We start from the raw sequence: 13,139 nt of genomic DNA on the forward strand, positions 1-13,139 counted from the left end.
ACTGTGTGTGTATGTATGTATGTGTATATATATATATATATATATATATATGTTCGATAGCATGTGTAGCTGCAGATACACATGCTGTGCATTATCCTGCCATCTAGTGTCTAGTGTGTCTAGTCTAGTGTCTAGTCTCATCTTTTTCGGCTGCGAAGCCACCTTTTTCGGTTTCGGGGTGCCGATGTCTCGGTGCCGAGTTTGTGTCGGAGCCATTATCTCGGTGCCGAGTATACTCTGTGCCGGTATCTCGACCGGAGTCGGATGTCTTCGACACGTGTGTGCCCTTTTTCGGTGCCGATGGTTGGTCACCGTATTTACGGGTTAAGCCATGGCCTGCCGGCGGTGGCGTCCCCTGGGCTTTCATTATCTTTGTGTGAGTTTTGGCCGGGGCAGGTTTACTCACGGTTTGTTGCCTCGCCGGCTGCTCACTTTCGGACTCGTCCGAATCAGGATTGGAGAAAGTCTCCTCTTCTTCGACGTCGTGGTGTCCTGCCGGCGTCGACGCCATTTGAAGCCTTCCAGCTCTCCGGTCCCGTAGCGTCTTCTTCGACCGAAATGCCCGACAGGCCTCGCAGATATCCTCCTTGTGTTCGGGGGACAAACACAAATTACAGACCAAATGCTGGTCTGTATAAGGATACTTATTGTGGCATTTGGGGCAGAAGCGGAATGGGGTCCGTTCCATGAGCCTTGAAGACGCACGTGGTCGGGCCGACCAGGCCCCGCCGGGGAAGGGAAGCCCCGAAGGGCTACCGGAGCTCTTCTTTTCTTCGGTGTCGATCTGCTATTACTAATCCGATACAGAACGCAAACAATACCGTCGAATTTTCCTTGGCTGTTCATCCACAGCTACCTCTAGAGAGCTCTGGCTTCCTAGACACCGTCTACACCTCACTAATAGGCGATACCTGGACCTGGTATAAGGTGATAACACCATCAGTGCTCACCACACACCAGGCCAGCTTCCCGCATTGGTGGTGCAGCGGTGGGATAATACAATTGCATTTGCCTTACCACTCTGTCACTGGTTACTTTCCACAGAAAAACCCATTACTAGCTGCTAGGTACACACTACACTAAGGGGCTGATTCTAACTTCGGCGGGCGGCGGAGGCCGCCCGCCAAAGTTCCCCCACCAAAATACCGCTCCGCGGTCGAAAGACCGCTGAGGGTATTTTGGGATTTGCCCTGGGCTGGCGGGCGGCCGCCAAAAGGCCGCCCGCCAGCCCAGGGCAAATCAACCTTCCCACGAGGACGCCGGCTCAGAATTGAGCCGGCGTAGTGGGAAGGTGCGACGGGTGCAGTGGCACCCGTCGCGTATTTCAGTGTCTGCATAGCAGACACTGAAATACTTTGTGGGGCCCTCTTACGGGGGCCCCTGCAGTGCCCATGCCATTGGCATGGGCACTGCAGGGGCCCCCAGGGGCCCCGCGGCACCCCCTACCGCCATCCTGTTCCTGGCGGGAGACCCGCCAGGAACAGGATGGCGGTAGGGGGTGTCAGAATCCCCATGGCGGCGGAGCGTGCTCCGCCGCCATGGAGGATTCTGCAGGGCAGCGGGAAACCGGCGGGAGACCGCCGGTTTCCCGCATCTGACCGCGGCCGAACCACCGCGGTCAGAATGCCCTGCGGGGCACCGCCGGTCTGTCGGCGGTGCTCCCGCCGACCCTGGCCCGGGGGTCAGAATGACCCCCTAAGTTGTTAGAATTTCTAATCTCCCTTGTTGTACCTAGCTTTTTGACAGGGTCATCCCCAAACTTTTTGCCTCCTTCCTCCTATTTTTTCTGACCTGTTGTTGTTGGCTTTTGACCTCTGGGCACTTTACCACTGCTAACCAGTGCTAAAGTGCATATGCTCTCTGTGTAAATTGTACTATTGATTGGTTTATCCATGATTGACTATTTAATTTACTTGTAAGTCCCTAGTAGAGTGCACTACATGTGCCTAGGGCATGTAGATTAAATGCTACTAGTGGGCCTGCAGCACTGGTTGTGCCACCCACTTCAGTAGCCCCTTAACCTTGTCTCAGGCCTGCCATTGCAAGGCCTGTGTGTGCAGTTTCACTGCCACTTCGACTTGGCATTTAAAAGTACTTGCCCAGCCTAGAACTCCCCTTTTTCTACATATAAGTCACCCCTAATGTGTGCCCTAGGTAACCCCTAGAGCAGGGTGCTGTGTGGGTAAAAGGCAGGACATGTACCTGTGTAGGTATATGTTCTGGTAGTGTAAAACTCCTAAATTCGTTTTTACACTACTGTGAGGCCTGCTCCCTTCATAGGCTAACATTGGGGCTGCCCTCATACACTGTTGAAGTGGCAGCTGCTGATCTGAAAGGAGCAGGAAGGTCATATTTAGTATGGCCAGAATGGTAATATAAAATCCTGCTGACTGGTGAAGTCGGATTTAATATTACTATTCTAGAAATGCCACCTTTAGAAAGTGAGCATTTCTTTGCACTTAAATCTTTCTGTGCCCTTCAATCCATCTCTGGCTAGGTTTAGTTGACAGCTCCTTGTGCATTCACTCAGATACACCCCAAACACAGGGTACTCAGCCTCACTTGCATACATCTGCATTTTGAATGGGTCTTCCTGGGCTGGGAGGGTGGAGGGCCTGCCCTCACACAAAGGACTGCCACACACCCTACTGGGACTCTGGCAGACAGGATTGAACTGAAAGGGGGCTTGGTGCATTTCTTAGACACTCTTTGAAGTCACCCCCACTTCAAAGGCACAACTTAGTATAAAACAGGGCCACTGCCCTACCTCATGTGACACTTGCTGGAGAAGAAACCTGAACCAGAAACTACATCCTGCCAAGAAGAACTGCCTGGCTGCTCAAAGGACTCACCTGTCTGCTTTCTACAAAGGACTGCTGCCTTGCTGTTGGCCTGCTGCCTTGCTGAACTCTTGTCTGGCTGTGAAAGTGCTCTCCAAGGGCTTGGATAGAGCTTGCCTCCTGTTCCCTGAAGTCTCAGGACCAAAAAGACTTCTCTTTTTCACTTGGACGCTCCGTGCGCCGAAATTTTCGACGCACAGCTTGTTCCGCGGCGAGAAAAATGCCGCACACTGACGCTGATCGACGCGACGCCCTCGGGACGACCGAAACTTCGACGCACGGCTTCGCAAGGACAACGCCGCCCGACCTCCAGAGGAGAAATCGACGCGACGCCTGCCGTGAGATCGTAATTTCGACGCGCAGCCCCGCAGAACGACGCGCAGCGGGGAAACAAGCAGGAAAATCCACACACAGACCCGGGACATCTGGTAATCCCCGTGATCCACAGAAAGAGACTGTCCGTGCGCCGGAAAACGACGCACGACTTCCCTGCGTGAAAAATAACGACGCAAGTCCGTGGGTGCTGGGGAGAAATCGACGCACACACCCTTTTTCCACGTATCTCTTCTTCTGTGGCCCTCTGAGGAGATTTTCCACTCCAAACCAGGTACTTAGTGCTTGAAAGAGACTTTGGGGGTCATTCTGACCCCAGCCGGCGGCGGAAGCTGCCGGCCTGGCTGGAACCGCCAGAATACCGCTGCGCGGTCAAAAGACCGCCGCGGGCATTCTGGGTTTCCCGCTGGGCTGGCGGGCGACCGCCAGAAGGCCGCCCGCCAGCCCAGCGGGAAACACCCTTCCATGAGGATGCCGGCTCCGAATGGAGCCGGCGGAGTGGAAGGGGTGCGACGGGTGCAGTTGCACCCGTCGCGATTTTCAGTGTCTGCATGGTAGACACTGAAAATCTTTGTGGGGCCCTGTTACGGGGGCCCCTGCAGTGCCCATGCCATTGGCATGGGCACTGCAGGGGCCCCCAAGGGCCCACAACACCCCATACCGCCATTCTGTTCAGGATGGCGGTATGGGGGTCGGAATCCCCATGGCGGTGCAGCAAGCTGCGCCGCCATGGAGGATTCCCCAGGGCAGCGGGAAACCGGTGGTACACCGCCGGTTTTCCGTTTCTGACCGCGGCTGTACCGCCGCGGTCAGAATGCCCATGGGAGCACCGCCAGCCTGTTGGCGGTGCTCCCGCGGTCGTTGGCCCTGGCGGATTTTACCGCCAGGGTCAGAATGACCCCCTTTGTTTGCTTTTTAAAGACTTAAGACACTTTGTATCACTTTTCAGTGATATCTCTACAAATTCACATTGCAACTTTATTCGTTTTGACCTACAATTATCCTGTTAAATATTCTATATTTTTCTAAACACTGTGTGGTGTATTTTTGTGGTGCTATATGGTGGTATTGTATGATTTATTGCACAAATACTTTACACATTGCCTTCTAAGTTCAGCCTGACTGCTCGTGCCAAGCTACCAGAGGGTGGGCACAGGATAATCTTGATTGTTTGTGACTTACCCTGACTAGAGTGAGGGCTTTTGCTTGGACAGGGGGTAACCTGACTGCCAACTAAAAACCCCATTTCTAACATCCCTGGTTTGGGTAAGCTTGGGGTCTAGCATAGCCCTTGCTCCAACCTTTTCTGGGAGCACACCTACACCACTCTAGCAAGAAAATGTCTTCAGTAGAGCACAATTCTCAGGCCCCAGACTCTCAATATGAGAGTCTCACCTTCCAAGAACTTAGAAAGATGTGTGCTAGTAGAAAACTGAAGACATGGAAAAATCCCAATAAAAGTCTGTTTCTTGGCTTATTCCTCTATTATGGTAACACAAATACTAAAATACTGTATATGCAATACCCCACTAGGAGGTGAGTAAACACACCGTTATTTACACATTAGAAGTCAGTCATTAGCATAGAAAGCAATAGCAAATACCCAAACGCTAAAACATAGTGAAGGCCCTAGGGGGAGACCAAACAATATACTAAGTAAGTGGAAGCAGTCCCTCACCCAAGGAAATGGAGTCTGTAGAGGAGCTGGAGGAACTAGGAACCCCAAAAGTAAGTACCAGAGTGGCCCCCCCAGCTACCAGTATTGGTTGTATGATTCCATGCACTCTGGGAGCTTCTTAGAGGACCCCCAGCATTGCTCCTACCAGTCTTCTGATACCAAACATGCCCAGGTTCAGAGTTACCATTATGGAGCTGGACACAGGTAGTGAGTGACTTGTGTCCAGTACACAGGTAAAATGGCTTCCCCGCACTTACCAAGTCCAGTAACCTGGAGTTCGTAGGGGCACCTCTGCTCATGCAGGTTTGCCCTTGCACCCTTCCCTCTGGGACAACGCTCATATGGACATCGCCCAGGTGTATAACAAGTGTGGCCAACCAGACAATGTGTTTCCCGAGTGAGCTCAATGGAAAGAAGTTGTAGTGGAGAAACTGCATGTCACAGTACAAGGAAGTGTTTTTACTGATCAGTGCTTCCAGGATTGAGACATTAAGGGTGGGTGACCTTGTCAAAGGTCCGAGGGGGTGGCAATCGAGGAGCCACAGAGTGGGGTGTGACTCAGTGAGCTCGGGTCTAGCTTGTGCTGCATACAGAACTGAATGGCATGTTCTGGGGTTTGAAAGACATGATGTTCATCCATCTTGACACATAGGCAGGCTGGGTACAGCATGTTATACTTGAGTGTTCATTCTGCAGTGTTACATCTGTGAACTTGCGGCACGCATCCTGGACCGCCTGGATGCAGTCTGGGGAAAAAAAGACAATGCAACGCCCTGGTATTGGATTGGCCCCTTCTCACAGACTAAACATAGCACTGTGTCCCTGCCTCAAAAATGTAGCAACCCGGCCATGATGGGGAACGGGGCCGCAGCCAGTAAAGGGCGAGGGACAAATGTTTTACGAGCTCTCTTAACCTCAAAAGGTCTCAGTGAAGGTGGATCTTCCAAACACCTCACACAGTAATGCTTCCACAAACTCATCCACCCAGCCCGTATTGGAGGTCTCTGCTTTCCCGGCATTGCAGAGATTGTTCTAGCGCAAGGCCACCTCCAGGTCTTCGTTTTTGGCAACAGTGGCTTTAAACATGCGTTCTACCTTCTCAAGCCTTTAGAGGGCATCCATGTTCCCATCTTCAATCTCTGATATTCTGCGCTGTGCGCCGCAAAGCCATGTAGCATAGCAGTCAATGCACTCTATCATGCGGTCCCGGCAGCTGGCAAGTGTGTCGAATCGCATATCGATGGCCTGGAAGCCAGCACCCAACTCTGCTGTAATGGCAGAGCTGGACGGCCCGCTTACGGGTGAATCTGTGTCACAACGACTGCAGTCTCCTAAGGTCCTCTGCTGGGGCAGAATAGGCCAGTTATGGTATATTGAAGTCGACACTGAGCAGGGTGTGTGGTCACGGTGTGTATAGATAACATGGCGTTATACTGGGGGTGCAGAGCTGCAGTCAGGGTTATGCACAACAGGAAAGTCACCAGGTTGCTACTATGAACAATTGTGAAAGAATGTTGGGAGTCTCCATACCCCGACTGTCTCAGGAGGGCAGCAGGCATAGGGGCTGTGCTTCTAGGCTCTGTCTCAATATTGGTGCAGTCCAGGAGCATGTCTCCAGCCTGCCAGGTGCCACATATCTCCCCGTCCAGCCCGTTCACAGCAGGATTGGAGATCAGCCTCCGCAATGGTACAGCGCCGTCGTGGCTTGAGCCCTGGTTCCCTCTCACCTGACTTCTTGAAGGGGAAAGGAGGCCACAATCCACCACTTCCCCAGTCTGGGGCTGCCATAGGAAGGTCGCTGCACAGTGGCAGGTAGGCCGCAGGCCTGGAGCGGCAGCGCATCACAAGTAATGTAGTCTGGGAGATGCCCAATCAGAGCAGTAAGCCTGCAGCCCTCAGCGGCTCCGGGTCCCACAGGATACACACCGGGGTACGGGGAGGGCGAGCCAGGGGGACTCCTGGGATGCCGATGCGGGCAGCGCACGCCCTCAGCTCACCCAAGGACCCTGTCACTGTGGGGTCTCTTGAGAAGTGCGGCAGGCCCATGCATCTTCAGCCAAAATAGGGGCTGCCCGGGGCGGGGAGGGGGTGGCAGTTCATACCTTACATAACACCAGCGGGGCATTTTAACAGCAGATGAGCGCCTGGGAACAATGATAAAGGGCAATCGTTCCCGGAGCTTCAGTACCATGCGGCAATCTGGGGCTCCGGCATGTCCACAACCCTATACCCCCCCCCCCCAAAGAAGAATGGTAAAGTTCATAAAAGAACTACGGATGCTATCTGCTGTAAACAATGGGTACAACATAGGGCTTAAAATAGAATCACAACAGGAACCTACCATCAGAAATGTTGGAAATAGCCTCTCTGAAGTGTCATTCCAAAACATTTTGGTCCTCCTTCCTTCCTTCTTTTTTGGACCTCATTTTTGCTAGCTTTAGGACTCTGGCCACTTTAGCACTGCTAACCAGTGCTAAAGTGCATTTGCTCTCTTCCTTAAACATGGTAACATTGATTCATCCCCAATTGACATATTTGATTTACTTATACGTCCCTGTTAAGTGCACTACATGTGCCTAGGGGCTATAAATTAAATGCTATTAGTGGGCCTGCAGCAGTGATAGTGCCACCCACATAAATAGCCCCTTAATCATGTCTCAGGCCTGCCATTGCAAGGCCTTTGTGTGCAGTTACTCTGCCACTTCGACTTGGCATTTAAAAGTACCTGCCAAGCCTTAAACTCCCCTTTTTCCACATATAGGTCACCCCTAAGGTAGGCCCTAGGCAACACATAGGGCAGGGTGCTATGTAGGCAAAAGGCAAGCCATGTTTTATATGTCCTGGTAATGAAAACTCCTAAATTCGCTTCCACTACTGTGAGTTCTGCTCCTTTTATAGACTAGCATTAGGATTGCCGTCATATACTTTTTGAGTGGTAGATTATGATCTGAAAGGAGTACACAGGTCCTGTTTAGTATGGTCAGGATGGTAATAGAAAATCCTGCTTATGGTGAGGTTGGATTTTATATTACTATTTTAGAAATGCCGCTTTTAGAAAGTGAGCATTTCTCTGCACTTCAAACCATCTGTGCCCTACAGCCTGTCTCCAGTCAATATCTGGTCTGTGCTGGTTGACAGCTTCCTTGTGCATTTCACCTAGACAACCACAAACACAGGACACTCAGTCATACCCGCATTCATCTGCATATTGAATGGGTTTTCCTGGGCTAGAAGGGTATAGGGCTTGACACTTACATTTCAAAGGCCAGTGGCCTGCCCTCACACAATGGACTGCCGAACCTCCTACAGGTACCCTGGCAGACAGGACTTGGCTGAAAGCGGGACTTGTGCACTTCAAAACCACTCTTTGAAGTCTCCCCCACTTCAAAGGCATTTCTGGGTATATAAACTGGGTCTCTGAGCCCACCAAATCAGACTCTTCTGGACCTACACCTGCACCCTGTCAAAAAGGAGCTGCCTGGCTGCCCAAAGGACTCATTTAGACTGCTTTGCTCAGAAGGACTGCTGCCCTCTGATTATGCTGAGAAGGACTCTGCCTTCCCCAAAAGTGCTCTCCAAGGGCTTGGATTGAGCTGCCTCCTGTTTTCTGAAGTTTCAGGGCCAAAAAGGGTTCATCTCTTTAGGAAACTCCTTGTGCATCAAAAATCGATGAATTGACTGTCAGAATCAACACAAAGCCTGCATTGCAACCGAGAAATGGCTGTACACCCGAACGGAATAACGCAGCCCTGACTTCCCAACTGGAAAGTTAACGCAGCGCCTGCCTTGCGATGGAAAATTGACGCATCGCCTATCGGATCCACGCAGCACCTGTGTCTACTTCCAGCGCATCAAGGATTTTCCCTGCATCGTCCCTGGGCTTTAAAAGATCCCCGCATCACAGCGAGGAACCAAGACTGCATGCCGGAAAACGATGCAAACCCCTGGCAGCGTGGAAAGAAGCAACGCATCGTCTGTGCCGTGATGGAAAATCTGACGCAACACCCTATTTTTCCACGCATCTCTTGCACTGCGGTCTCCATGCGTGATATCTTTGACGCATACCAGGTACTGTGTGTAACAAAGAGACAACCGTTAATTTCTAAGGATTAAGACTCTTTTAACCCTTTTAAAAGTGATATTTCACCTTTTGATTATTGGACCTTTGTCGTTTTGACATTATTTTATTCAGATAAGTATTATCTATTTTTCTAAACCTGTGTGGTGTATTTGTGTGGTGTTTTCACTGTGTTACTCTATGATTTATTGCACAAATACTTTACACATTGCCTTCTAAGTTAAGCCTGACTGCTCAGTGCCAAGCTACCAGAGGGTGGGCCCAGGATAATTTGGATTGTGTGTGACTTAACTTGTCTAGGATTGTGGTCCCTACTTGGACAAGGGTGTATACCTCTGCCAACTAGAGACCCCATTTCTAACAGGAAGCATCTGTTGCAGGATAATCACCTTTTACAAAACTAACAAGCCATTGAAAGAGTAGGGAAACCTGAGTAGAGTAAGACTGTATACCTATAATACTTCCTTGTGCACAAAAAGGAGCCAGAGAAAGAGTTAAAGTCCATACAGGATCTAAGAGAGGCCAACAGTTGGAGGAAATACAAATATTTTGAATGTCAGCATTACACAGAAATCCCCCCAAAATTTCTTAGAGAGAACTTGATGTGTCATAGACCTGCAAAACGTAGTTTTTAATCCCAGTGGTGCAGAAATACTGAATGGTCCGCATATTTGTAGTAAACACGGATCATTTCCAGTGTGAAATTCTATTACTTGGCCTAAGATCCACACCAAGAGGTGTATGGTAGTGACTGCCCTCATCACATCTTTAATAAAGCCAGCCAAATCATCGCCCCCCAACTCCAGACCATCATCAACAGCTCATTCGAGACCGCCATCTTCCCGGAGAGCTGGAAACAAGCTGAAGTCAACGCCTTGCTCAAAAAACCCAAAGCCGACCCCGAAGACCCCAGAAACTACCGTCCTATCTCCCTACTCCCCTTCCCCGCAAAGGTGATTGAGAAGATAGTCAACAACCAACTTTCCCGCTTCCTGGAGGAAAACGACCTACTCAACGTCTCCCAGTCTGGATTGTGCAAAAACCACAGCACCGAGACCGCCCTCATCGCCTGCACCAACAACATCAGGAACAGGCTCGACAAAGGTGAAACCGTCGCCCTCATCCTCCTTGACCTTTCTGCATCCTTTGACGCTGTCTGTCACCACACCCTGTGCACAAGCATCTTCAATGCCAGAATTCGCCACACAGTCCTGGACTGGCTCACCTCCTTCCTCTCAGGAAGGACCCAAAGAGTGTGCCTCCCCCGTTCCTGTCTAAGGCCACCAAGACAATCTGCGGAATTCCACAGGGCTCCTCCCTCAGCCCCACCCTCTTCAATTTCTACATTGCTCCGCTCGCCAACATCGTCCGATCCCACGGCCTCAACATCGTTTCCTACGCCGACGACACTCAGCTCATCCTCTCTCTCACGAAGGACGCCGCATCCGCTAGGAACAACCTCCACACCAGACTCCACGCCATTGCCAACTGGATGAAAGCAAGCCGCCACAAGCTGAACTCAGAGAAGACAGAGATCATCATCTTGGGCCCCAACAGCTCTGCATGGGATGACTCCTGGTGGCCTGCCACTCTGAGGTCGGCCCCGGCGCCAACCATCCACGCACGCTTCCTCAGCTTCATACTGGACTCTGCAATCTCTATGACCCAGCAAGTCAACACCATCTCGTCCTCATGCTACAGCACCCTTCGAATGCTCCGCAAGACCTTCAGATGGATTCCCGTGGAAACCAGAAGAGCGGTCACCCACGCCCTCGTCAGCAGCAGACTGGACTATGGCAACGCCCTCTACACAGGAACAACGGCCAAGCTCCATAAGAAGCTCCTGCGCATCCAGAACGCCTCTGCATGACTCATCCTCAACCTCCCTCGCCACGAACACATCTCAGCCCACCTCAAAGACCTCCACTGGCTACCCATCAACAAAAGGATCATCTTCAGACTCCTAATCCACGCCCACAAAGCTCTCCAAAACAATGGACCAGCCTACCGCAACAAGCGCCTCCACTTCCACGTCCCGACACGCCAGCTCGCTCCACCAACTTCGTCCTTGCATCTGTCCCCCACATTCACCGTACCACAACCTGCGGCAGATCCTTCTCCCACCTTGCCGCCAAAACCTGGAACTCCCTCCCCGTCAACCTACGTACGACCCAGGACCTCCTTACCTTTAGGAAGCGCCTCAAGACCTGGCTCTTTGAACAGTAGCCACCCATTCCCCCCCCTGCCCAACTCCCCCCGCGCCTTGAGACCCGCTGGGTGAGTAGTGCGCTTAACAAATATCTGATTGGTTGATTGATTGATTGATAGTGGTGCATAGCAGGGAATCAAGACCTTTTTACAGCCATTCCCAAATGACTGGCTATTGAAGCATTAACAAAGGATTGCATTACTTCCAAGGGCTGTAGCAGTCATGCAAAGGCAGTGCCTCCACATAAACTACGATAAGGCAGCAAGAGGCCAGGTTCTAAAGATATTTTGCTTTGAAGTGATATGGATACACTTACAAAGCAGACAAGAATACATCCATTAGAGATGAAGCAGTGAGTTATTCACTTGATAGAAGTTAGTCTGAATAGGAAATAACATTCAGAAGCTTGTTAGGTAGCTTCTTTCCCTAGGCCTAGGTGTCATGAATACTTTTAATGAACCAAGCAAGACTGGTGAAAGGGACTGCTTCAGTAATGCATGAAGGACCAGTGGAGACTTTGCTCAAACAACTGGTCAGACAGTTGACATGGTGGCATGCTTGAAGTCCTTCTCATGGTGGTTTAAAAGTGAACACCTCACTAAAGGAGTACTGTTTCTGACAGCTCTACAAACCCAGACCACTGTGATAAATTATTCCTTCTGGATGGGAATGCTGGTGCTGAGAGTACAACATCAGTTCATGAAATAATTCTACCCAGCTTTGAAAGAAAAACTCTGCTACTTCAGACGGACACCACCATTTACTATTTAAACAACCAGAAATAGACTTCTGTGTCAAAGGCCATATCAGTATTGCTGGAAAAGTAACCATTATGGAAGTCCACCTACTGGGGCCCCCGAATTACCAAGCAGGTCTTCTAAGCAGAGAAATGTCATGAGTGTATGAATGGCTGATCCACACAAAGGTCAACCAAATCATTCATATGTGGAGTAAACCCTGAATAGATATCTTTTAAGCAAAGTGATATGTAAAATGTCAAGACTTCATATTTAGGTACCAAAAGAAGAGATCTAAGGGGAATGTACTTTTGATCTATTGATCGTAGTCTCTAGTAGAAAGTCTGTGTCTGTAATACTCTTATTCTGATTTCATCCTTAGGCTCCCCGAAGAGCCGGGTCCAGAGTTGGATTCTGTGATTCTTTTGGATGAAGTGACTGGCGAGCCCATCATTGTGCCCCCTGCTCCAGAGCCCCCCGAGCTTCCTACTGGTAAGCACAACTGTATTGTACTCATTTAACTCATCATGCTGCTCTACTTTACTTCAGAATGAGAGGGAACAAAGTGAAAGGAATGCAAAGAATGCAGCACTCTTAGGGGGTCATTACAACCCTGGCGGTCCAAGACCGCCAGGGCTGTTATGACGGAAGCAAAGCCAACAGGCTGGCGGTGCTTCCCTTCCGCCGCGGTCGCACCGCCGGGGCTGGCGGTTTCCCGCCACAATGGCCCCGGCGGTATTAAGCCGCCAGGGCAGCGCTGCCCAGGGGATTAGGAGTCCCCATACCGCCAGCCTTTTCCTGGCAGTTTAAACCGCCAGGAAAAGGCTGGCGGTACGGGGAGTCACGGGCCCCGTGCAGCTTTTCACTGTCTGCTATGCAGACAGTGAAAACGCGATGGGTACAACTGCACCCGTCGCACGGCCGCAACACCGCCGGCTCCATTTGGAGCCGGCTCCTGTGTTGCGACCGAGATCCCTGCTGTGCCTGCGGGTGGAAACTAGGTTTCCGCCCGCCAGCCCAGCGGGGATCTCCAAATGGCCTCGGCGGGGGTGCGGCTGCATTGGCGGCCGCCTGGTGGTCCGATCTTGGCGGGCGGATGAGGGCCTTAGTCTGAGTATTGAATTTATTAAGGAACTTCCCAATTTACTCTGAGATAATATCGTGAGCAACACACATGCAACTCTTAAAATAATCACAGCAGTAGAATAATAATGATCAAAGAAAATGCAGTGCATCAACAATGAATTTAAGTGTATATACATAG

The 13,139-nt window shown here is 50.9% G+C and overlaps 1 protein-coding gene across 1 annotated transcript in view; it reads left to right on the top strand.

Moving 5' to 3' along the window:
- REC8 (REC8 meiotic recombination protein) overlaps nt 1-13,139 on the top strand; it is a 1,036,252-nt gene that overhangs the window by 408,448 nt on the left and 614,665 nt on the right. The window contains exon 10 of the mRNA XM_069238146.1: nt 12,258-12,367. Coding sequence (XP_069094247.1) covers nt 12,258-12,367 — 110 coding nt within the window. The remainder of the gene's footprint in view (nt 1-12,257; nt 12,368-13,139) is intronic.

Source organism: Pleurodeles waltl, chromosome 6, assembly GCF_031143425.1.
Source record: "Pleurodeles waltl isolate 20211129_DDA chromosome 6, aPleWal1.hap1.20221129, whole genome shotgun sequence".
In the NCBI taxonomy this organism is placed as follows: domain Eukaryota; kingdom Metazoa; phylum Chordata; class Amphibia; order Caudata; family Salamandridae; genus Pleurodeles; species Pleurodeles waltl.